Source organism: Erythrolamprus reginae, chromosome 2 (genome assembly GCF_031021105.1).
Source record: "Erythrolamprus reginae isolate rEryReg1 chromosome 2, rEryReg1.hap1, whole genome shotgun sequence".
Classification (NCBI taxonomy): Eukaryota; Metazoa; Chordata; class Lepidosauria; order Squamata; family Dipsadidae; genus Erythrolamprus; species Erythrolamprus reginae.
In genome coordinates, this window is record NC_091951.1 from 122,380,998 (window position 1) to 122,408,419 (window position 27,422).

The window sequence follows — 27,422 nt, forward strand, 5'->3', positions numbered from 1 at the left end:
CAGTGGAGCAGCGGCACACATCGCGTACCGGAAGGAATCCTTCAGTGAGCTACACCCGACAGATGTCAAAGAAGTGTATGGAGTTGGTGATCTACGTTCCAAGGTGGAAGGAAAAGGAAAAGTCTTCGTCAAAGAACTGGACTCCCTTATCTCAAATGTTTTCTACGTTCCAACTGCCAAGAACAACATCCTTAGTGGATATTGCCTGAAAGAAGAATTGAAGGTTGTAATGAACTTTGGACTCAAAGACTCTAACATCTTCAAGGATGGCAAACTTCTTGCTACTGCCATCCCCATCGAAGGTGTCTTTTATTTACAACCCAAACCTGCCAGCAAAGGTAGTGTAAGTATAAGCGTTCCAAAGGGCGAATGCACAGGTCCAGAGAGAAACCCTGGTGCCACCGCTAGTTCAAAGGTTCCTAAAACCAATGAAACCCCTGAGGTTCCTAATGCTGTTAAAAATGTTAAACATATGTTAACAAACAAATCTTTTCATTCCAGGTGCATTCACAGATGGCATCGTCGCTTGGGGCATGCTTCTTACCCCGTCTTAGCAAAGATGTCTGAATATGTTGATGGGTTCACAATTGATGGGGCTTGCAAGGTTTACCTAGATTGTAAAATTTGTAATTCCGCAAAATCCCGTCATTCCCCAGTTCCAAAAATTGCTGTCCGGCTCTGTACACGCATCTTTGAATTGGTCCATACCGACGTTGTCGGTCCATTTCGGCCTACTGTTGGTAAACGTAAGTACTTCTTAACTGTAGTTGACAGTTACTCACGATTTGGCTATGTTTTTCTTTTAAAACAAAAATCAGAGGCGTTTGAGGCTTTTAAAGGCTTTGCTGCAGATATACTTACCCAACACGACGTCTGGATCAAGCGGATTCAAAGTGATCGTGGAGGCGAATTTTTGTCGCAACAGTTCCAAGGATGGATGGCCAGGAATGGAATCCGCCAGCAGACCTCATCACCCGGGACGCCGGCTCACAATGGTGTGTGCGAACGCAGGAACGGGATTCTGCAGACAATGTTTCGTTGTCTCATTGAGGATGCAAACGTGGACTTTTCATACTGGGGCGAAGCATTAAGGTATGCTAATTACATTGTTAACAGAACATGGAGTAGCGTCATTCAAGACACTCCTTATTACTTGCTCCATGGCAAGAAACCTGACATTCAAAACATTTACATTTTTGGTTGTTATGCCACTGTTAACATTCCAGTTGAACAAAGAAGAAAAGGAGGTCCTGTGTCAGAAAGAATGAGATTCATCGGCTTTGATGAAGTCTCCAAGTACCACAAATTTGCTGACTCTCATCACAGAGTTTATATTTCTAATTCAGCCAAATTTGAGGAAGACACAAATTGGTCCAGTATACATAGTAATGATACTTCAGTTTATTTTCCTAAGGAAAGTGTCCAGAGTCCTGATACCGAAGGATCTGTGCCAGATATTCCTGATGTTCCAGATGATGAACAGCCTTCGACAGTTGCCGAGGAAACCCCTGGTGATGAACTTGAAGGCGGAGATGATGATGAAGGATGGACCAGCGTTCCCAGACGTTCCAAGAGAACTACCAAAGGAACTCCTCCAAAGAGATTTGCACAGCAAGTATCTGATTCTCCTTATCTTTTCATGTGTAACAATCTTACACTTCCACCTGATCATTTTCACCAGATCAAACTTTTGCCTGAATCTGAACAAGAAAAATGGCATGAGGCTATGGAACACGAACTGGACTGTTTAAAGAAACTTAATGTGTTCCAGAAGGTGGAGCCTCCTAACAAGAAGAAAGTCATTGGCACACGCTGGGTGTATAAAGTCAAACAAAAGCCTAATGAAGAAAAGCTGTACAAAGCTAGACTCGTAGCTCAAGGATTTTCTCAAGTTTATCCGGAAGACTACACAGATACATACTCACCCACAGTCAGAAATGAAAGTGTCAAGATTGCCTTAATCACTGCTATTGCTTTGGGTTTAGAAGTTTTCCAGTTTGATGTAGAGACTGCCTATTTGAACGCTGATCTGAATGAAGAGATCTACGTCAAGGGTGCTCCTGGATTCCAGAACCGAGAAGGAGAGGTTTGGTTTCTGAGCAAGTCTTTATACGGCCTCAAACAGAGCGCCCTCTGCTGGTACAAATTATTATCCCAAAAGCTAAATTCAATGGGCTTTATTAAGTCCGAATCTGATGGATGCGTGTTCACAAAAGGGCAAGGTAAGACTTATGAAATTGTTCTTGTTTATGTTGATGATATTGTTTATGTAGGTCTCAATGAAAGCACTAGTCAAACTTTTGCTAAGGGCCTTGAGAAACATTTCACCTTGAAAAGCCTAGGGCATATTAATGATTATCTAGGTGTTCAGTTTGAGAAAACTGAGAAGGGGTTCTCTCTTTCACAAGAAAGTAAGGTTGACCAGCTTTTACAAAATTGTAACATGTCTGATGCGCATACTTGTCGTTCTCCTATGCAAACTGACTTTTACAGGTTAACCCGAGATGAGTATCCTGATTTTGAGAACAAAACATTGTACCGGTCAGTGATTGGATCGCTATTGTACATCAGCAGCTGGACGAGACCTGACATTTCACTGAGTGTGAATCTACTGTCCAGATACGTTGGAAAGGCTACCACGTTTCATTGGTCTTGCATAAAGAAGCTGCTCAAATACATGAAGCTCACGAAAGGCAAGAAGCTGTACCTTGAGCCAGATCATGTTGGGTACCCTGAAGTGATTTGTTATGCTGATGCTGACTGGGCAAGTGACACAGAAACACGAAAAAGTACTTCTGGTTATATCATGTTTTTAAATGGTTGTCCTTTCTTTTGGAAAGTTAGGCAGCAGAAGTTTATTTCTTGCTCTTCAACTGAATCTGAATATGCATGTGTTTCTGATTGCTGTAATGCATTAATGTCTCTTTTTCCTCTCATTGATAGTATTTGGAAAGGTCCTATGACACCAATTGTTATTATGGAGGATAATATTTCAGTTGCATTCATTGCTGAAGCTGAATTTGTTGGAGCTCGTTCACGGCACATTCACATCCGGTATCAAAATATCCGAGAGAAGGTGAAAGATGGTTTCGTGAAATTTCAGTATGTGGCTACTACTGAGCAGATCGCTGACTTGCTGAACAAGCCATTGCCAGCTGATCAACATGAATACCTCACCAACAAATTGTGCCTTAAGTGAATTGATGTCTTGATGTCCTGATGTCCCTCTTGTCTCTGATGACTGACAAAGAAGGGGTGTCACGCTGGAAATTGCCAGCCCCCATGACATTGAGAAACATCCAGTAGTTAGAGAGTTAATTCTGTCTAGTAAGGTAGCTCCTCCTGTGTGATGTAACCTGTTTGCTCACATCCTGTCTCTTCTCCAAGAAGAAGGGAGGTCCTTATTCAGAGGACATTATTCTTTCTCATACATCCTAGCCAGAGGATGTGCTTTTCTATGTCTCTTCAGACATTTGTTGTTTTTATACTTTCATAATAAAAATAACTAGTTCATTCGAACATGCTTGTCTGTACTTCAATATTCATCACCTCTGGAAGCTCCCGGCTCACTCCTCACGGGCTGAGCGCCTTGTCTAAGGTAAGGGGGTCTTCTAATCCCGACACCCTGAACCCTCTGGAGTGCAAAAAACAGCACAACGGTTAACTAGAAGTGTATTTTCTCAACTTCCGGTTTGTCCGTTGGAGGATTTTTTTGCCTCCAGGGCATTAGGGGAGCTTCCCTAAAGTGTACGGAGAACGAAAGGCCAAAGGCCAAAAATTATCTGGCCAGCGCATGCATGCACGCTAGAGCTGAAACATATCAAAGACTTGTGTACTCTCCAATATGGCTCCGCATACCACCGGTGGCATGGGTGCCATAAGTTCGCCATCATGGCCCTATACCATTTCAGACAAATCATTGTCCAATCTCTTCTTAAAAACCTCCAGTGTTGGAGCATCCATAATTTTTGGAGGCAAGTTGTTCCACTGATTAATTGTTCTATATGTCAGAAAATTTCTCCTTAGTTCTAAGTTGCTTTTCTCCTTAATAAGTTTCCATCCATTGATTCTTGTCCTCCCTTCAGGTGCTTTGGACAATAAATTGATCTCCTCTTCTTTTGGCAGCCTCTTAGCTTTGGAACTGCTGTCATATCACCCCAGTCCTTCTTTTCGTTAAACGGACAGACGTGTATCCAGTTCCTGCAACCATTCTTCATGTTTTATCCTCCAGTTCCCTCATCTTGGTTGCTTGACCAAAACTGGATGCAATATACCAAATGTGGCCTTATTAAGGCATTATAAATGATATTGAGGTATTAATACTTTATACGATTGTGACAAATGGACTTATTTATTTATTTATTTGATTTATTTGATTTATATGCCGCCCCTCCCCAAGGATATGAGAGAGAAGCATTTCACTGATTGACTGACTGACTGATTGATTGATTCATTAATTCATTTCAAATCCCAGTTCCATGAAAAATTTTTCAATTGAACAGGACACAAATAGAAGCAAATCAGATGAGGAGGAATTGGGATTATTCCACTAACCTATCCTTTCTATTAGCTATAATATGGCAATAAGCATTATGAGGGTATTCTAAAGATCACTTTAAAAAGCTTTTGAGAGGTGATCTGAAAGAAATAAAAGAGGTAGCATATAGAGTTTCTTTGGAAATCCTACTTACAGAATAAGTTTGGAATAATTCCAGACAAGAATGGCTCAACTTCAGGTGCCTAGGATCTATTCTGTATTTTTCCAGAGACCAAAATCCATCAAATGAAAGAATAATGATTTATACAACTTCAGTTAATGATTTCTAAATATATCACAGCTCAAGTATTTTTTTTAACTGATCAAAACTCATTGTTAACTGATTAAATCTTATTGTTGTTTCATCCACAAACACTGGCTATTCTTCATTTCAGCCGATCAGAAGTGACCTTTTCATTGAATGCCATTATTAATGCTGGAAGGAAGACCTTTTGCCAACTTAGTGCAAATCTACCAAGATATTTATTTGTAGATCTTCATACAGTGTTTGCCTACTTCCAATTTCTGTTCACCCTTTTGGTTTATGAATGACATCATTAGATAAATGGGGATCAATGAGAAGCAGACAAGACAAAGACAATTTTAAAGGTAAGGATTACAATATTATCCATTTGAAAATGGATGGGAAGCCAGAAGAGAATTTTACAAAGAACTCTCCCTCCCTCCCTTATTTCAAGACAACAGAACATGAAATAATGGGTTTAAATTACAAAAGGATATTTGATACAAGTTTTTGTTTTTAAACAATATTCTACCAAAAGCAATTTGACATGATTCCAATTATTTAGAATGAAGGTGGGAGCTGCTTCATTCAATAAGTTCATGTGGAAGCTAGATAGATATCCATAATTATGCTTTAATCTGAATTCCAGCAGTGGGCATAGAGTACAATTACTATACAGTACAATTACCTTGTAACTGTAGGAAACTCTGATTATATTTCTGAATAAAGCACTGTGTTATTGCCACCATTCATATTATTTCCTGAGAATCCCTTTAAACAGATGTGGGGACCTCTATTTCTTCCATTCTTGTAAATAGATGTGATACTGACTTCTTGACTTTGCTTTCCAGTTTACCAGATATCAATTTGTTTTATTCACCTAATCTCGCAAGTACGGACATGTCAATTCTGGATTGTATTTCACATTAGTTGGACTTTGTAGAATTCAACACATCTGTAGTGCATCTAGTTTAGAAAATGCTATATTAAAGTACAGTATGGTACTCATAATGCAATTTCTTTTAAATTATATCATCCTACAAGACCTGTTTCTTGGTTCTTGGTTGATGAAAATAAACTTACTCTTGTCAGCTCATCAATTATGTTTTGTTGTTCTATAACTTGGAGCTTCAAAAATTCAGTTTCTTGTTCTTCATTTGCTTGATCAAGATCATTGAGCGATTTTAATTTCTTCAGAGGAGGATGGGATACCATTTTTTCTTTCTATACAACAAAAAAATAAAACAAGAAAGCCAGATCTCTTTTTAGATTTTTAATTTTTTTTAGTTGATTGGATAACATACTACTGTATATTATTTCTCACATTTTATTTAACACCTGTCTTAGACATTGAATTATAGATGTTAGAGCTATTTCCTCCCCTCTCCTTGGTATGTTTTTAAAATACTGTTGTGTTGAGAGAATAGAAGATATATGTCTTTTTATGGAAGAACACTCAGCTAAGCATTCAACTATGGATATTGTATATACTGTATTTATAAACAAATAGACAAAACTGAGTCCAGTGGGGCTTCTAAATACAGATGCTTAGGGTCAGTGGTAAAATCCAAATGTTTTTACTACTGGTTCTGTGGGTGTGGTTTGGTGGTTATGGTATGACTTAATGGGCTTGGCTTGGGGCGTGGCAGGGAAGGATATTGCAAAATCTCCATTCCCACCCATTCCAGGGGAAGGATATTGCAAAATCTCCATTCCCACTCTACTCTTTGCCAACCAGAGGTCGTATTTACTAGTTCTCTAAACTAAATGTCTGCTACTGGTTCTCTGAACTAGAGGTCCCCAATTTTTTGGACTTCAGGGACCATCAAGCTCTTCATAACATGTTCTGACATCAAAAAAGTCTATTATAAAAATAGGACTAGGGCATTTCCTTTAATAGTTATATTCCAAGGACCGAAAACAAACAGATGAATAAAAAACAGAATTCATTTGAATTCTTGGTACAAACCATCTCTAAATTTTCCTTAGTGATTGCTTTAAGTTTCTCCTCCATGCGCTGCAACGATTGCATGAGTTCATCATTTCTTTTAGAGAGGCACTTATTTCTTTCCAGAAGAGGTTTGCATTGTTTTTCACCTTCTCGAACACGTTTCAACTGCAAAGAAAATACTAATTAACTAGGTAGATAGATTACACATCTATAGTACACACCTCTATTAGCACAAATATAGATAGTCCTCAACTTGCGACCACAATTGAGCCTAAAATTTAGGTTGCTAAGTGAGTTTTAACCCTTTTTACAACTTTACTTGTCGTATTTCTTAAAGAAACCACTGCAGTTGTTAAATTAGTAACAAGGCTGTTAAGTGAATCTGGTTTCCCCATTGACTGCAATCATTATAAATGTGAGTCAGGTGTCAAGCATGGTATGTTTGTATGTATGTTTGGTTTTATAATAAGGTTTTTTTTAGTTGTTTAATATTGGATTGTTACATGCTGTTTTTTATCACTGTTGTTAGCCGCCCCGAGTCTGCGGAGAGGGGCGGCATACAAATCCAATAAAATAAATAAATAAATAAACAAACAAACAAACAAACAAATAATAAATAAATAAATAAACAAACAAACAAACAAACAAACAAACAAATAACGGGGTCATGGGGATGCTGAAATAGTCATAAATGTGAAAAATAGTCATAAGTCACTTTTTCCAGTGCTGTCATAACTTTGAATAGTCACTAAGTGGACTGTTGTAAGTCAAGGACTAACTGTACACTCTGATTGATAAATATATATATATTTATATAGTTTCTGTAATGGAAATGTTTAAAACATTATTTCTTCAAGAAGTTATCATGTTGATTCGTATATCACACTAACTTCAAAACAAACTACAATATGGCTTAGAACAGTGTTTCCCAACCTTGGCAACTTGAAGATATCTGGACTTCAACTCCCAGAATTCCCCAGCCAGCATTCGCTATTCTACTAGTTTTTCTCATCATTCCTATCATCCTTTTCCTCCCACTTAGGACTGTATGACTGTCACTTGTTGCTTGTATCCTAAAATTTGTATTAATATTGATTGTTTCTTCATTGCTTATTTGACCCCTATGACAATCATTAAGTGTTGTACCACATGATTCTTGACAAATGTATCTTTTTCTTTTATGTACGTTGAGAGCATATGCACCATGACAAATTCCTTGTGTGTCCAATCACACTTGGCCAATAAAAATTCTATTCTATTCTGTTCTATAAGAATCCAACCTAACTACTGCTCATAACATTGAATGAGAGGCCGTGTCATGCCTTATTTTTGATCATTCCTCTAAGAATTGAAGAATTCTTGACAAATGTATTTTTTCTTTTAGGTACACTGAGAGCATGTACACCAATGACAAATTCCTTGGGTGTCCAATCACACTTGGCCAATAATATTCTATTCTATTAAAAAAAATTAAGATAAAGAATAGTTGCTATTCCATTGCTCTGTTTGTATTTTGGTATCTAGTGCTCGAAATTGATCATGTGAAACCAAGAAGAGAGACTATCTGTTAGGGACTGGTTTTATACATTGAACTAATCATTGTTTATGAAATAAATCAGAATTGCCTGGGTTCACACAATGCACAATGCTACAAAGCATGAATTATGAAAGATAGCAGTCAGATCCATAACATGATGAACTTAATATAGTGATTAACCCACTTTCATGTTTACCTATGGCCATGGAAATTTACTGGGTAAATTTAGAATAATCATTCTCAATCTAACTCGATTGAGATAGTTAACACTAGTTGTCCTGCTCCTCGCTGGATAATTTCAATCGTCTTCCATTGAAATGATCTCACAGGAGATCATGAACTTTAGTCCCACCTTAAGAACAAAGCCAGATGGGTGACCTTGAACTAATCACTTCCTCAGACCAAACCACTTCCAAAAAACATTGTCAAGAAAATTGCAGAAACTTATTTGGAGAATCAGACATGATTGAACAGAAGAAAAAAGAAATACCAATGCACCTTTTCAGTATTATTTATCATTTATGATTTTGTCATTGGTATTCCAGGTATTTTAGATTAAATACAATGTTCAGAAACTGCTAAGGAACCATACCAATTCATTACGTTCATCCACAAGCAGAGTGTTTCTATCCTCAAGTTTCCGAATAGTAGCGTTGAGTTCTGCCATTCTCTTCTGATTTCTACGTAGATCCTACAAATGTTTGTGAAAGAAAAATAATTTGACACAAGTGTTATTTATAGTGTTGAGATCCTTGGCAGAAATTATGAATCACAAGGAAGATGAAATTTCAGGATCCAATCTGTGTCCGTCCCCGGGATTAGAGGTTTAGTCTTCTGAGCTTTCAGAGTTATGGTGAGGGCTATTCTCAGGATATTCTCTCTCATCACAGTGTGGAAAGAGAAGATACCTGAGGATGGGCTCCAGCTTGAGTCCCAGAGCTTGAAAAACTAAACTTCTGATCCCAGGGACCGACCCACATTGGATCCTGCAACATTATCTTAGGACATGTATATGCCTTCATTTATGATGATATATGTATATGCCTTCATTTGGTATTGTATAGTTCACACATAGCCAATAGTAACAAATATTGTGAAGTTCTAGGTCATCTCTAAGTTTGGTTGTTTTCTTGCAGATATTTCATTCCCATGCTTGGTAATGTCATCAGTTTACAGATGATGTGACTAGTTTAGTAGGAAAAAAACCAAGCCCACAGAGCACTAAGGAACCCATGTATCAACCCTGAGATACAAATATCCACAGTAACTGAATTTAAACATGCCTGGGATAAACATATATCCATCCTAAGATAAAATGCAGGAAATAGTATAAGGACAGACTAGATGGACCATGAGGTCTTTTTCTGCCGTCAATCTTCTAGGTTTCTCTTCTGTCAGTAGCAAATACTGACAAGTAAAAGTCAGCAGTGTCTTGAGAACCACATATTATGCATCCTTGCTAAACATGTAACATTGTACTTTATGTAAACAAGAATGTGAGTGTATGTTCCTAAATCAGTTAGTGGCTTTAGGCAGACTTTTAAAAACTCTTATATAAACTGTTGATTTCATGAATATAGAATGCTTGGAGTGTTTTAAAGACTCTGCATAAATATCAATCATTTTCCTCCTCCTCTTCTCTTGTTTTGAATTAACTACACAGTAGAATCAGAACTGAAATGCAGCCTTCCAATTACCACAAGAGGGAGTATTGTATAGTTCATGAGTAGAGACCACTCATGGAAAGCAGAGCAATGATGCAATAATAAGCGGACCCAATCAAAATCCCAGATGAAATAGAACATGCTTCTTACAGGACTGCTGCAGTGTTCCGAGCCATCTCCTGCCCTGCCAGGGATCTCTCTTTTGGGACTGCTCATGTTGCATTCAGCCTCCTTAACCAAAAACAGCTGTTCGTCCAATGCTTCTTTCTGTAGCTGAAGCTTCTGAACATATCCTGTCAGGGTCTCCAGTTCTTTCTCCAAAGAAAAAATAGTTCTGTCTTTTGCTTTTATCTCATCCATCTGAATGAAGATACAAGAGAACAGTGATATGGCATAAGTACAATAATCAATCTGTGTATTTGAATACATTTTGCAAGAAAGTCCACACCAGGGTTCATTTGTTACAGCAATTTCTTCTCTAAAGTGCAACGGCATAAAATAATTCAGTGCATATAAGAATATATCTGTTCTGCCGGGATCTCTGGTAGGAGTCTCCTGAAAATTCAAGGGTACAAATTTCAGACACACACACGTTTGAAAATTCAAAACAATGTTCTTTATCACAAAATTCAAAATAAACTAAGCACTCTTTTTGTATTGCAAAGAGCACTCTTCCCAAAACAACCGGGTAGTCTGTACAGTTTCCCTTAAGCAGTCATTAAGTACTTAGCTAGCAGCTGTGAAGAAACTTCACACCCCTTCTTCTTCCACCGAAGTGAGACAAACACACACGTTGCTCTGCTTTGGTTTCAAAGGCGTGAAAAATCAACAAACAAAGTTCAGAAAACAGCAACACACGATTCCTGAAGAACTGCAATCAGATACTCTTCCACAATGGCCAAACCCACACACTGCTATTTATAGCAGCAGCCCTAATTACTGGAGCCCCACCCAAATACAGGTGGCCTCTTTTATCTCTGGTAATATGTCCTTACTTGGTCTCTTCTATGCATAATTCTGCGCTTGCGTGGGTCCAAGACTTCTTCATCCGAATCAATGGAAGATAATGCAGATTGACTGCCTGGGCTGTGTGCCAAGCCCCCCTCTTCCAAGTCACTCCCACCTTCTTCTTCGTCTGAGGAAACTAAACTCTGAACTGATTCTGTCGGCAATAACACAGGCCTATGACATGGTGAAGTTTCCCCTGCATCCACCTCCACATTCCCTGGGACAGGAGCTGGGCCAGAGCCAACCACAACAATATCTATTTAAAATTAAATATGATTTTTAAGTTACATCTTTTTTCAGTACCACTAACTTGTTTTAATGTAATATTCCATGGCTCACATAGTGGCACAAAAGAATACAAATAAACAAGCAACTCCGCATGTTGGTACTTAAATTTTTAAATTTTAAATTGTCCTTGCATTAGAAACCAGCAGCAAGTGTAAAGCCTGGTAGCTTGGTGCAAAAATCACCCAATTCACCCAATGTATTCTATCTTAGGTTTGAGAAATAGTCTGATCAGTTCTCATTTCTGCAAATATTCTGGTTTGATCCTGAATCTTGAGTAAAATATGAAAAACAGAACTCCGTTCCATTATAGATAAAACCTAGTTTAAGTCTTATTTACAGATTGTCATTCAGCTATCAAGAAAAACTAGGGCAGACTTTATGACAATTCTACATTTGATACCCTCAGCTCTATGACTATGGTGAATCTCTCAGAAGTTTGTTTTTGGTAAAGCCAAAAACATTATTGACTGTGTGATATAAGTACACAATGTTGGCTAGCAGAAGTTTAAATTCTTCTAATTAAGAATGCAGTCATATATTTTGGAAATCAGGGTGATGTTTATCAATAATGGGAGCTTTTTGTTGAATTTCCCATAAATTATAACACAGAAAGATGAGTTTGGAAAATATAGAACTTGAAATTGCCAATCGCTCATTAAACAAATAGATTAATCTTGACCTGCTTCATTGAATAGAAACTATTCTGCTCACCAATAATACAGGTCTACAAATCTTGTTAACTGGACCTCTCAAACTTTTCAAAAGATCCAAGAATCAATTTTTAATCATTTTTATTAACTGTGATTCATTCCTGCTAATGGTGCAGGAACATTCAATTCAGACTAGCACCATCATACAATTGGGTATTAGATGCTGTATAACTGTATCACAAACAGCAGAAGCATCCCAAGATTACTATATCTCCATCACTCCCACAGAACTTTCTGCCTCAAGCTGCCATTTTCATTCCCTCCTGTATAGCCTTCTCCAAATGGGAGCAACCGCTCAAAACTCGACTGCAGATAATACAACTTCAGCAACAGAGTGATCATTGCCTGGAATGCACTACCTGACTCTATAGTTTCTTCCCCAAATCCCAAAATCTTTAACCTTAGACTGTCTATAGTGACCTCGCCCCATTCCTAAGAGGTCTGTAAGGGATATGCATAAGCACACCATTGTGCCTACTGTACCTGTCCTACTGTCCTATTGTCCAAATTTATCTATATCTACTTGCTTTTGTTTATGTTTATACCATACCTAATATCTTGTACATGTTTTGACAAACGAACAAATAAATGGATTTATTCTTTAGAGAATACATGCAGCATAGATGCTGCTATAGGAAAGTTTACCGAGTGATGCATTCTGAGTTCCTTGCGTTAACCTTTGTTCTAAGCATCACCTCAGAGTGAATTACAGAGTGGCTGCCCAGGCTAACCATCTGCCTTGAAATCTCCTAGCCTTAAAGTTGTTTGTGGCACAATGGCAGAATGGATTGGGACCATCTAGGGTTACTGTTCATTGCAGTGGCTTCAATTTGTTTAATGAAAGGGCCAGCTTTGACAATCAGAGAAACTGCAGGATGATTCAGAGATCCATTGATTTAGCCCCAATTGGCAGAACATTGTGGGGAAGAAAATTATTTTCATTTGATGAGAAGAAAAAGCAAACACCAGATTAAATAAAAAGCTGTAGAAGTTTTTACATAGAATTTTAAACTCAAAATCTTAATAGCTGCTTTACTAAAATGAAACAATATATCTTAATCAAGATCTGTTTTTATAATATAAGAATGTTTCTATCCTTGGCTAGTTTTAACTCAGATGTGGCGTGGTGGAATCTATAAAGCCCTACATGGCCTAGGAAGAGATTATCTCCGAGACCGCCTTCTGCTGCACGAATACCAGCGACCAGTGAGGTCCCACAGAGTTGGTCTCCTTAGGGTCCCGTCGACCAAACAATGTCAGCTGGTGGGACCTAGGGGACGAGCCTTCTCTGTGGGGGCCCTGGCCCTCTGGAATCAGCTCCCCCCAGAGATTCGTACTGCCCCCACCCTTCTTGCCTTCCGAAAAAGTTTAAAAACTCATCTTTGCCACCAGGCCTGGGGTTACTTAGACCTTTTCCCCTGACCGATGAATGCTTAGTTTGACTGCTGAATGAATGATATTGATAGTTTTTAATTAGAATTTTTAATTAGAATTTTAAGGTATAATTTTTAAGGTATAATTGGATTGTTATTATTGTTTCCTGGTTTCCCCCCCCTGTACATGCTGTGAGCCGCCCCGAGTCCTCGGAGAGGGGCGGCATACAAATCCAATTAAAATAAAAAAATCAAATCTATACCTTCCCAAGATGTTACTGACATGGTGAAATATGCATTGGGATGTTATGACCCAAACTCCACCCTTTTGTACTATTACATAATTTTGTTATGATGTTGCAATGCATATTTCATCATTTTCACATCTTTCTCTATGGAAACTTATACCTAAATGGGCTGAATCTAGATTTACATCACCATTGTTATTCACAGAAGTTGGGGTTGACTCTGTATTTTTTCTTGATGTTTCAATGAAGGTGTTATAGCTTGCTTTAACATTTGAAAAGATCAGTCACTACAATTCTATATGAATTATTCTGGACAAGAAACACTTCGGTTTATAGATGAAGTATAAATTGAAATAAAGAAGAACATTCTTCTTTAAACTACCGTAGCAACAAATAACAAAGCAGATAATTTATTAAAATTTAACTTCCCACCTTTTAGTACTCCATATTTTTTCAATACTTGTAGCAGCAATCATTCCCACTTGCTGGCTTTTGAATGCCTTTTGTTTGTTTTTACTGGAAACAATAGATTCACTCTATGATATCAGCTAATCAGGGATAGCATTGTGAACATACCATCACTACAACTACAGCAGAAACTGCAAATGATAAAATACTATCATGCCCATAATAATAAAATATAGTGTGAAAACACATATCAAATTCAAATCAACCAAATTAAAATCCCTGATAAAGATACCAATTTTTATCTGGCATACAGAGTTTAAATTAACAAATTTACACTTGTCACCCATAATTACATTATCACACCAGATAATGTAAAATTTTATATGTGAATATTAATGTAAAATATTATATGTGAACCAGGAAAATTCTTTTCCTGGTTCACATATAATATCTCAGCAGTACGTCTGGTTGATAGAGGTATTATTTTATATGTGTCTATCCCATTGTTTGTTTGTTTATTTGGGATTTAATTAATTATATCATGAATAGGATTTAAGGACTAAGATAGCTCCCATAGAAATGGGGCAATATATCATCTGTCTACTATGTTTCAGAATAGCTGAAAGTTTTGATACAACTTTAAGGGTATTCTATCCCAAATACTGTATTGTATATTATCCAAGCAGGAGTTTAGCTGAGCTGTAAGCATTTCTGCTTTAAAGCCATCCACCAGATTTCCTGAAATTCCAATTATCCAGCTTGTTGGGCATCAGATGTACACCACCCTGTTTTTAACTTAATCTCAGTACAGTTACTAATTAGCACTGTACTTTTGCTATAGTCCAATTTAGTCCAAATGGGGTACATTACCTTTCTTATAGCTATCCTTCTGCATACAATTTTGCACTCTTTTATTATGATGAGTACAAGCAATAATTAAAAAGGAGTGACCTCCCATCTAAACTACTGTACTACTCAGGGGTGGGTTCAACTTACATTACCACTGGTTTTGCACGCATGCTCACACTCTGCTTGTGTGCTTGTCCTCTTGTGCAATTTTGCTTCCACGCATGCTGGAATTGCCCGAAACACCAGCTGAGGAGCTGATCAGCTCTGCTTCGGGCAAAGAAATAAAAGTCAGTATTAACCCAGGGATGGACGAGAGGGCCCTTTTACAAACAGCAAAAGAGAAGATGCCATCCGAACAGGGAAAAATTCACAAAACAATTCAAAAAACAAGATGGCTGCGCATATGGACCGGCACCGACTGAGTTGGATCTGTGACATCACCAGTGGGTCACTACCTGTTTGGGAGATCCGGTCCTAACTGGGAGGAACCTATCCCTGCACTATTGCAATATGCTCTGTGTGAGGCTTGAACAGCATTTGAAAGCTTCAACTGGCATACATATAATAATAATAATAATAATAATAATAATAATAATTTATTAGATTTGTGTGCCGCCCCTCTCCGAAGACTCGGGGCGGCTCACAACAAGCGATAAAACAATATTGTACAGGCACAAATCTAATATTAAGAAAAAAACTAAAAACCCTATCAGCACATACATACCAAACATAAATTATAATAAGCCTGGGGGAAAGGTGTCTCAAATCCCCCATGCCTGGCGATATAGATGGGTCTTAAGTAGTTTACGGAAGACAAGGAGGGTGGGAGCAGTTCTAATCTCTGGGGGGAGTTGATTCCAGAGGGCCGGGGCCGCCACAGAGAAGGCTCTTCCCCTGGGGCCCGCCAGACGACATTGTTTAGTCGACGGGACCCAGAGAAGGCCAACTCTGTGGGACCTTATCGGCCGCTGGGATTCGTGCGGTAGTAGGCGGTTCCGGAGGTATTCTGGTCCAATGCCATGTAGGGCTTTAAAGGTCATGACCAACACTTTGAATTGTGACCGGAAACTGATCGGCAGCCAATGCAGGCCACGGAGTGTTGTAGAAACGTGGGCGAATCTGGGAAGCCCCACGATGGCTCTCGCGGCTGCGTTCTGCACGATCTGAAGTTTTGGAACACTTTTCAGAGGTAGCCCCATGTAGAGAGCGTTGCAGTAATCGAACCTCGAGGTGATAAGGGCATAGGTGACTGTGAGCAATGACTCCCTGTCCAAATAGGGCCGCAACTGGTGCACCAGGGTAATGGACGGACAGATGGAATTGTCCTTGGGAGGCAACACCCACAGCCACTCCGTCTTGTCTGGATTGAGTTTGAGTTTGAAGCCAGTTTACGTGGTGCAGATGATTTCACTACTCTGTTGGCTGCCAGTGTATTTCCAGGTGCAGTTCAAGATGCTGATAGTCACTTTCAAGTCATAGGGATAAGTTAGTTAAGAAACCATCTACACCTATATATCATATCTGGCCCATCTGGATGGGCATCACCTGGATCCAATCAGGTTAAAAAAATGTCAGCTGAATGGGGCCCAGAAGATGAACCTTTTCTGCTGTAGTATCTGCCCTATGGAACATTTTTTCTGTAGAGATTGGGTTGTCCCTGATACAGCTGCCCTTCTGCAAGGCCATAAAAATCTCAGGGCTAGGCCCTGAGTGAGTAAAGGGATCAATCAATCAACCAATCAACCAATCAACCAATCAATCCAAAGTTGATGACCATGCTAATGAAACATACATCATTCTCTCCATTTCAACTCAGTGTTAGAACAGACACAATGGAAAATGTTTTGCTCTTCAGCTACCTGCGTTTCAGTTTATTGAATTCAGTAGTTTAGCCTTTCTTTTTCTACCGTAGTACCTTGTGACATGCCTCAAGGCTGAATAAATTAATCTGAAAATAAATTATTTAGGTCTCTAATGAGCAATTGTTCATTGCTGTATACTAGCTGATCTTTCCACATAATTAAGTGATAACAGGCAAAGATCACTGTAGGAAAAATTTGTCAATATTTTATGAGAGCAATATGAAAACACAAAACATAACAACCAAAATGGGAGTTCAGTAAAAATGCAGGCAAACAGCTTGTGGTTAAGGCACGAAACTAGAAAGCAAAAAACTGCGAGTTCAAGCCCTGCCTTGGCCATGTAAGTCATATGGGTAATCTTGGGCCAGTCACTCTCAGCCAAGCTCACCAGTATGTGGGGAAAATAGAAGGAAGGTATTTTGGGGATGTTTACCCTCTTGAGTTATTTGTAAAAATAATAAAGTTGGGAAATAAATAAATAATAAATAAACCCTGCATGTGTTTTACTGTAAATTTGAGAGAAAACTACTGCCACCCATCTCCACATTCCCACCTCAGACACACCTACAACAGCCAAGCCTCCTACAACTAACCCTATCTCATTAGGTCCACCACCTGTGGTAATTACAGAAAATGAGGTGCAAGATCTATTTCACAAACAAAAGCCAGGAAAAGCACCAGGCACAGACAAGATAACTTCTTCTTGCTTAAAATCTTGTGCTGATCAACTTGCCCCATCTTCACCCAATCTTTAATAAATCACTAGAGATGTGCTATGTTTCTTCTTGCTTCAAACGTTCTACTATCATCTCAGCGCTGATGAAATCTTCCATCAAGGAACTGAATCCATCAGGCTGGTTGCTCTAACATTATGAAAATCTTTGAAAGGCTATTGCTGACCCACCTGAAAACCATCATGGATCCTCTGTTAGACCCCTTGCAATTTGCCTACCAAGCAAACAGATCAACAGATGATGCTGTTAATTTGACTCCGCACTACATTGTACAAGATCTTGAATCTTAAAAGACTTATGTGAGGGTCCTCTTTGTAGACTTCAACTCAGCATTCCAGGTATTTTTCTAACTAAGCTAAATCAGCTAGTGTATCTGACCACACTTGTAAATGGATCATAAGCTACCTAATAGACAGGAAGAAGCAGGTGAAGGTAGGCAAAATTACATGAGATACCTGTATAATTAGGACAGAAGCCCCCCCAGGGCTGTGTGCTCTCTTTACTTTTTTCCTTTCTATTCACCAATGACTGCATCTCAAAAAAGTCCTCTGTTAAAGTACTCAAGTTTGCAGATGATACAACAGTGATTGGTCTCATTCGAGACAACGACAAATCCTCATATAGACATCAGGTTGAACAACTAGCCTTGTAATGCAACTGGAACTTCTTGAACTAAACGCAATCAAAACGGTAGAACTTATGAGCCGCGGTGGCAAGTGCAATTTAGCATTCCGGCTCGTAGCCCACCGCTGTGGATATGGCATATTTTTTCCTCCTAGCAAATATGGTCACATTTCTTTATTTTAGAAATTATTTTATTTATTTATTCTTGACTCAACCTCTTATTTTTCCGTGCAATTTTTGTGTCTGAGTATTGACTGTTAAAAATGTCCTGTGCTGGTAACAATTAGAAAGATTAACTACTAATAGGTTTTCTTCATATTGATATTACAGGCTAATTCTGCTACACACAGAAGTTTGCATTGTAACATACTTATAATGCACAGTAGGTTTGGAGAGCAGCTCTCAAAAATTTGGCAATCAAAATCTTTGCACATAGAGTATTGAGAATACACTATGTGCAAGAAAGGTTATGCACATTGAGCCATAAACACGGTGGGATATTTAGACACGTTACTAACCAGCCTGCGAATATCCCTCTCACTGTCCCATTTGATCTTAGAGATTGCCTCCTGGTGGGACTGATGCTCACTCCGGAGATCCCCGGCTTTAATCTTATCAGCTTGGATCATGTTATTCAGGGCTTCGTCCACCTGCTTCTTGGCAGACTTCAGTTCAGTAATTTCTTGCAAAAGTTTAAGGCGCTCAGAGTCAAATTGTTTCCTGGCCTCTTCACGAGCCTCAATGCTCAGGGCTGTCCGTACTTTATCGCTGGTCCCTTCCCGCAATGCATACAGGGCTGACTTGAGTCTCTGGATTTCACTGTCTCTGATTTTCATTGTCCTTGCCATTTCTTGCTCATGCTGTTTGATAAGGTTTTCCCGGACAGCTTGTAGCTCCTTCATCTTCTCCTCATGGAGTTTAGCTTTGAGTTCAGTGATCTGCACTGTCTGTTTGCGCTGTTCTAATTCCCGGATCCGCTTTGTTTCTTGGATTTTTTCCCTTTCAAGTTTGTTCACCTATAGAATAAGAAGAGAAAAAGAAGAGGAAATGGATGTCAAGAGCATTATCACCATCACTATCATCCAAAGCCTATAATTACACAGGATCTCCAGTTTTATAAATGTTCACACAAGCTGTAATTTGTGCACAACTGCAAATATCTTTTAGCTACCAATGAGGCTAAAAACCAGTTCAAAGATTTAGCAAAGTCCTATGCTTTCAACCTTAAATTGAAGAGTGTACATAATAATTAACATATATTAATTTATACTTTATGAAAAAGTACAGATTTATCTTTTTATATCTGTTTTGGGGAAACTCATTCAAGAACTATAGACCTGGTCTTTAAATGAAATATGCTATTGGTGTTATTTTGTATTCAAATTCAATGGATTTTAGATTTACCAGACTACCCAATCCCCAGAAATAATATTTCCCTTAGTCTCTGTTGGTTGAAAACACCTAAATATAAAGATTGTATATTCAGAGCATGTAATAATATTTTTCTTTACATGACCAAAAGGAATGACTGATGTGGCAGAACTGAGGGGGTAAAAGGCATTACCAAAACAATTATTTTTTCCTCAAAGCATCATTTGAGAAACAGGTTCAAATAAAATACAGGAGGCTGGAAGACAGTTTGGTTTAATGTTAAATATATTGGACTATGAACCAGAAGTCAGCAGGTTCTGATTTTATCTAAGGTATAAAGCCTGCTGGGTATCTGCCTGCCTGCCTGCCTGCCTGCCTGCCTGCCTGCCTGCCTGCCTGCCTGCCTGCCTGCCTCCCTCCCTCCCTATTATTTATTCAATTTCTATGCCGCACACTCCCTAGGGGCCCAGTCACTTCCCCCCCCAGTCCTAGGAAGAAGGTGGCAATGGCAAACCATTTCCAAAAATGTTGCCAAGAAACCTGCAGAGATTTTAATGTAGTCTCCAGAAGTCAAGACTGATTTAAATGAACACATACACAAAAAGGATGATGCATCACATTCCTTCCCCCCAAAGGAATTAATTCTTAGAATAGGGTGTTATAGCACAATTATTTATTTAAAATAAGCACTTAAAAATGACATTGACATCAAAAGCAGGAACAGATCTTTATTCCAGTTTATAAATATGGTCCAAAGTTGAGAATTAGCTCAGGATTTTCTATCAGGCTTGAGTCAAAAATGAAATATGAACAAAAACCAAATACAGAACAAAATATTGCACCCTACTTTATATGAACTATCTACTGTATTTTCTACTGTAGTAATATTAGATATACTCCACTAAAATTTTTCAATATCTTGACTCTCTTAGGATTTCAGACAAGGGATATGTACATGGGTGCTTTCTGTGTGTGAGAGAGTATGTGTATGTTGGTTTGGATACAGCTGAATCATTTTAAAATCTGATGACTCTTTTCTTTAGTCTGCCACAAAGTGAAGTTCATATGGTGAAGTTAAGATCTAAACTGGTAATCTTTGGGGACTGTTCGAAACATTTGGGATTCTGAGAAGATTTTGTGGGCCAAATTTCTACCCCTCAAGCTGGAAAATTGCTGACATCTACCTTGCCACTAGTATACACCTAGCCATTCTGTCTTACCTTTGTTTCGTTTGACTTCTCATATGGGCTCTATATGAGTCCAAACTAAAGTGACCAGATTTTTACATTAGTAAAGAGGGACACCATTGACTGGTGGGGCAGCAGATTTCTCTCTCTTTTTCTCTCTTTCTCCCTCCTTTTCTCTCTTTTTCTTTCCCTCCCTCTTTCTTTCTCTCTCTTCCTTCCGCATACATTAAAATGAAATTTCACTGCATACTTCTTTCAAAAGGCAACTCTTTCCATTTTACCCTCCCTGATCCCTCCTTTTGTTCAGCCTTCCATTCTTCTGAGGTGGGTAAAATGAAGACCCAGATTGTTTGGGGGGGGGGCAAGAAGCTTATTATTGTTGGAGGGGCAAGATGCTTATTTCGATGCCTTGTTGGGGGGCAAGATACTTATTATTGTTGGGGGCAAGATGCTTATTACCCAGATTGTTGGCGGGGAGGCAAGATGCTTATTCTGATGCCTTGTTGGGGGGCAAGATGCTTATTCATTAAACTGCTTAGAGAGGGCTTTAAAAGCACTACGAAGCAGTCTATAACTCTAAATGCTATTGCCATTTTCTTTTTCTTTCCTTCCTAGCAAAAGAGAAAGACGGAAAAACGCCCCCCTTTTATCCTCAGTTTTGGCAGTGCCCCCCCATATCCCATGCCTATTTTTGACATTTAAATATGTCTCCCACCTCACATGTTCCAGAAGCCCTCTCTCTCCTCCCAAGCGTTTCGACAGTGGAGAGGACGTCGGTTGCTGAGAGTCAAATGCTCCTTCGGTCTCCTTTTCCTCACAAGCCCCCTTCAAAAACTCCAAATAAACCCTAAGCCTCCCCTGAATAAGGGAGAGGAGTCCCATTTCCTAGACTGGGGATGGGGAGGCAGAGGTAATGGATGGAACAACGGCACCCCCTTGCCCACAAAGCAGCCAAGTTGTTTGTCCCCCCCCCCTCCATGAAGCCCTGGAAGAGCAGTCACCGGTGCCACTGCTGGTCTCGTGGGAACTGCCTCCCACATTCGCCTCACCTCAGGGCTGATATAGGAGATGAAGGAGGGATTGGGCGGCTTAGCTCCCACGCCCACCCTGATGCCTAGCATAGCTTGTCCCCACGAAGTCCCTTTAGCGGCCTTGCTACTGCTCTGGTGGCCCTGCTCCATTGATGAGGGGAGGACGCCCGTCCTTTCGCAATGGCCGTTTCACAAGCCCCAGCCGCTCAAGAAGTTCCCCTTCTTCCTCTGCCTCCCATGTTGGCTCACTCATTGCGAAAGGCTGAGTGGTTCAGCTGCAGCCCCCGCCGCCTTGAAGCTCCAGAGCAGTTGATCTTTTAAAAAAGCGGGACATTTTTTAAAACCCGTGGACTAATTATCAAAAAGTGGGACGTCTGGTCACCTTAATCCAAACGCATTCTTGTAAATCCAAAATATGCTGAAGATGCTTTTCATATGGTATATCAAATCAGAATAATAGAATAATAGAGTTGGAAGGGACCTTGGAGGTCTTCTAGTCCAACCTGTTCAAACAGGAAAACCTGCTTGAGATAAATGGTTGTCCAATCTCATCTTTAAAACCTCCAGTGTTGGAGCACCCACAAATTCTGGGGGCAAGTTATTCCACTGATTCATTGTTCTCACTGTAAAGAAATTTCTCCTTAATTTGAGGTTGCTTCTCTCCTTGTTTAGTTTCCATCCATTGCTTCATGTTCTGTTTTCCAATTCTTTGGAAAATAGATTGCCCCCCCCCTTTTTCTGGAAGTCCCTCCAATATTGAAACACTGCTATCATGTCATCCCTGTCCTTCATTTCATTAAACTAGACAGGACCAATTTATGTCTTTAATCACAGGATAAGGCTTAAAAAATACCATGGCAAGAGGTTCAGTAGATCTTAAGGAATGTGTCCTGGGAATATCAGTTATCATGAGCTCCAAATTGTCTAATCATGAGTTAAAGATAATTTATTCCTAGATATATACCTCAATGTGCAAAAGCCACTCAAAATATCGTCCATATAAAAATTCAGGAATGTTTAAAGTGATGAAAAATGTAAAATAACACCACCTAAATGATGATCAAAGTAAAGTATAAATTATTCAGTTGGTGACTTTCTCCATGCAAGCTTTTTATTATGGCGGGGAGTAAAAATTGTATGAAGAGAAATTAGGGTTCCCCAGTGATAATATATGTATGTAGAGAGACAGTTATCTGCTTGTGAGGTTCCAGCGTGGAATTCTCATTATATTGCTGTGAGTTTTTTATGCTTTGCCTCAGCTAACCTTGTGATGAATGTCATATCTAGTCTAGCCTTTAGGTAACAGTTTTATTCCTTTCATTTACCTGAAATCTGATGGTAAGCTCCCTGCAGTGTGTATAAATCCCAACCTGAAATTATGACTACAGTTTCCACTCTCTGTCTATTAGCCCAAGAGCAACATACAGTAGATCTTGCGTCCTCCACACGGAGTTCAAAAGAATCATAATGCTTGTCCCTATAAATATTTCATGGTACATTTGAAAATAACATAATGCCTTTTTGCAAGGTAAGCGGCTTTCAGCAACCTCAGGAGGGTTGACCACAAATGCAATGCAGCAATAACAAACACAGTTCAATAATGGAAAATTTCTGGGCACCATTTTGATTTAATGTTAAGGCTGACAGATTGGCTGGGAAAAGTCTTTAATTATATAAGGTTTTTCTTTGTCGTTTGAATAGTTCAACAAACAGCAATAATAAGAGGGAAATGGAAGTTAAGAAGAAATGAGGAAAACATCTGACAGAAAAAAATGCTATGGATAATTTAAAATAAACTAACTCAGTGTAATATGGGGATGAGGAACCTGTGACCTTTTAGATGTTTCTGAATTACAATTCTCATAGATACATTCAGTATGGCCAATGAGACAAAGGTTGCCAGCTATAGTTCAGAACCACTGGTCATATGAAAGATTCCTTGCTGTTATACAATGATAAAATCTTTATGAAACAGTACAGACATCAACTAAGACAAATAAAAGTTAAAGACAATTGTTGCATTTTTTTTTAAAAAAAATACATTTTATACAAATAAAGTTTCATATGAAGGGAATAAGAGAAGAGAAAGAGAAATGAAGACATAAATGTAGAAAAGAATGTGACTGTCTATCTATCTATCATCCGTCCATCCGTCCATCCGTCTATCCATCCATTTGTCCATTCGTCCATTGTCCATCCACCCAGCCACCCGCCCAGAAATACAGATTTAAGGAAAGAGGATCTCATTTAATATTTGGTTCAAAATACACGAGATTGCTATCCATGAGGAGCTTTCTCGTTATTACCAAAATTAAAAACTAACAGTGATGAATAACACAATTTTTTCTCCTCTATTTAAAATTCCACTGACCCTGAGCAATGCCCTTTTACATGCAAATTTGGTTACCCTAGCACTGAAAATATTTCAATCTCTTATAACTTGGAACTCCAAAAATCTTTAGTGATAAAATAAAACAGAGAGGTAACATGAAAAACATTTTAAAAAAATATTTAATTCTTAGCATGAAAGTTATCAGGGCAGATGAAAATGTAACATTCATCAGATTAACCTGTTACCATCCCTGCCTTCTAGAGTCTGGGCAATTATCCCGAGCTCTTAAATACATCAGACAATTTCTGTCTGAGTGTTAAAATGTTCATATCAATTATGAAAAATGAATAGCCATTCAAGATTGCATCAGAACTTTACATGTAGATAACGTGTGGCATTATGCACTGAGGTATAATGACAATAATGATATGATTTTCTATTATTAAAATTGAACCCTGATACTTACAGAAGGATAAAATTAGCAGCGCTCTGGGTATGTTAGCCTGTAAGTACAACTAAGCACAAGAACATCTTTCTTTCATACCAATTGTCCTACAGTGCAAGAAACTGATATCCACAAAATTGTCCTCTGAGGCAAACAGTAACCTTGATAAATAACCAACCTTTAAAGGTTTTCACGATGAAAGACTTTGTGCAAGCTAAAAAAACTGCTGCTCAATTATGGAGTCTAATGGTGGCTTAGGTTTTTTATTCCCCAGAAAAAGAATGATTACTGGCAAAAGAATGAGAAAGTCTGGATCACAGCAGTCAATTACCTCTCTCTGGAAAAAAGGAGAAGAAAGATCTACTTCAAAAGAGCAAGAATAGTCTCAAAACCAGTTTTATTGTTTGAAGGACTGAAGATGACTGTCCCTCAATAGCATGGTCCATACACAAAGCAAATTGAGGTAAAAGAAAATGCACATGTGATTACAAAGACTGAATGAGGAAAACATGAGATTTCTGAAAATGCTGTCATATTTAACAACAGCAATGACAACAAGAACGCACAATTTAATGCAATCTTTAAGAAAAAACGAGGAATTCAAGCCAAGCAAAGGATTGGACTGTCACTCTTGAAAAGCTCTGGTGGGGCTAGGATAACGCAAATGACAGACAATTGAAGAGGAAAGCCTCTCATCAAATCTTGTTTTAATTGTTTTTATGCTTGCTATACAAATTGAATGAATGAATGAATGAATGAATGAATGAATGAATACATTTCAAAAAACCACTTCTCATATCATTACTGCATCCTTACTGAAAAACTCAAAGACTGAAGTTTTCTGCCCTCTTATAGCTCAACAATAACACTTCTTTATTTATTTTCTTCTACACTGGAATTCGTCAATGTACATCTACGGCATGCAAGTGCATTCCAATCTCACAGGCTAAACTACAAAGTCATAAATTCTTTCTAATGAGCAGGATTGTCGGCTTCTAGCATCTCCTTATCTCTGGGTCAGGTTCAAGCTAATTTCAAATAGTTTTATCATGCAATATTAAAACTCACTTCGCTGGAAAAACGGCAGAACATCCATCTTGTCTCCTTCACTTTGCAGAAAAGTATCCCTCACTTCCGGCCATCTCTGCATGTGAGGTATTAATTAATCTACATACTCTGAATAGCAGATTCAAAACCTCTTTCCCAAAAGCTCGTCTTTTCTTTTCTCTAACCTCCTAAATTTGGCACTTAACCAAGGGCTATTATCTACACCCCCATTGTCTGAAGAAGTACTACCATCCATGCTAACATCCAATGGATTTTCTACTAAGCTCTCATTATCACTACCCTCCTCCACTTCTCTTAAATCTTATTCCTCCTCTGAATCTGACATTTCCAAAGGCTGACAGGGAACACTCACAACACTGTCCAACCAAAACTACTAAATATAAACAAACTCTATTTTCCCATGCATTCATGATGTTACCCAGGCTGGTAATGTAATGTCCACAAGAAAACAACCAAGCTCAGAAAACAATCCCATATTTTTGTTATGCTCAAAGCCATGAGGAAGTGCTGCTTATAGTATATTACAATATTCCTGTGTTTTTCCCCAAATTTTTGTTTTTTTATGATCTTTTGTATTATCCTTTTTTCCTCCAACAGGTAACAAAAACATTCCATTCCATTTTGCATCTTTAAAAAATATTCCAATTTTAGTACAAATCTTTCTGCACTGAGCCACAGTAAAATGACAATAGGTGGAAAACAAGTGTGCTCTGGAGACAGGTGTTGACTCAGCTGTAATTCATTGATTGAGTTTCCCTTCATGTTTACTCTGGCAAATGTCAGCAATAAATAAAATGTATTTATTCCTCTTCCTCTCTTCCAGAATGAAGTGAGGAAACTTTAATTCATAATTTTCCATGCAACCACTATTTAAATACCCTGGCACCAGTGCTTTACTCACTTTAGACTTCTCTTGATGAAGCTCAATTTGAATATCTGTCAGCTTAGTCCTGAGATCTTCATTGGCTGCTTGTAAGGACATAATCAGAACTTCAGGCTTTTCAGCCTTGCTACGTCCTTTTTTGGACATGACTGTTTGCAATTGCGAATCTGTTTGTGAGAATCCTTTTTCAAATTGAAATATCCATTTTTTTTATTTCTTTCCATCCAACATGTTGTGGCATCTACAAGGTGACATTACATCTTCTCATTAGCTCCTTGGGCAGTCCTGTCAAAACAATACAGTATATTTGTTAGTAAAAATGAAATGACTGACAACAAAGAAAATATCATGATTAGTTTGCAAAATTCACAGCCTGGGATTTCATCCAAGTATTCATTTAGGCCTACCCTGCTTATCTTTATAGTATCCACGGAGTCCACGGAGAGGGGCGGCATACAAATTCAATAAATAAATAAACAAGCAAGCAAGCAAGCAAGCAAGCAAGCAAGCAAGCAAGCAAGCAAGCAAGCAAGCAAGCAAGCAAGCAAGCAAGCAAGCAAGCAAGCAAGCAAGCAAGCAAGCAAGCAAGCAAGCAAGCAAGCAAGCAAGCAAGCAAGCAAGCAAGCAAGCCAGGGGTGGGCCGCTGGAGGTTCGCAAGAGTTTGGAAGAACCTGTAGCTAAGATTCCATGCAGTTCAGAGAATCCCCAAATCCCACTCCTAGCTGGCCCCACCCACACTGCCCCCCCCTCCAGGAGTTCCCAAGCGGATACAGGTAAGTGCATCCAAATGCACAGAGGTTTGAAGAGGGCAAAAAACAGGCCTACTAGAAGTTTGTGACGTTTGAGGGCCTCCGAAGCCTGGGGTGGCTGTTTTTGCCCTGCCAGAGGCTTGAGGAAAGCTTCTGGAGACCAGGGAGGGCAAAAATGTCCAATTGTCTCTTTAAAAAGCACCTTCCGGACAACCATGACCTCGATGTCTGAGAATCTCCATAGACATTCAGCACAGGATTAACAATACATCACTTCTAATGAGCCAAGGTGGCGCAGTGGTTAGAGTGCAATACTGCA

The 27,422-nt window shown here is 38.8% G+C and overlaps 1 protein-coding gene across 4 annotated transcripts in view; it reads right to left on the reverse strand.

Moving 5' to 3' along the window:
• Positions 1 to 27,422, reverse strand: part of JAKMIP2 (janus kinase and microtubule interacting protein 2) — a 131,708-nt gene that overhangs the window by 31,071 nt on the left and 73,215 nt on the right. For all 4 annotated transcript variants that reach the window (XM_070739387.1, XM_070739388.1, XM_070739386.1 and 1 more), the window contains exons 2-7: positions 26,373 to 26,639; positions 18,556 to 19,053; positions 10,084 to 10,293; positions 8,862 to 8,960; positions 6,751 to 6,897; positions 5,865 to 6,005 (exon numbers count right to left, since the gene is read on the reverse strand). In XM_070739387.1, coding sequence (XP_070595488.1) covers positions 5,865 to 6,005; positions 6,751 to 6,897; positions 8,862 to 8,960; positions 10,084 to 10,293; positions 18,556 to 19,053; positions 26,373 to 26,501 — 1,224 coding nt within the window. In that variant the 5' untranslated portion in view covers positions 26,502 to 26,639. The remainder of the gene's footprint in view (positions 1 to 5,864; positions 6,006 to 6,750; positions 6,898 to 8,861; positions 8,961 to 10,083; positions 10,294 to 18,555; positions 19,054 to 26,372; positions 26,640 to 27,422) is intronic.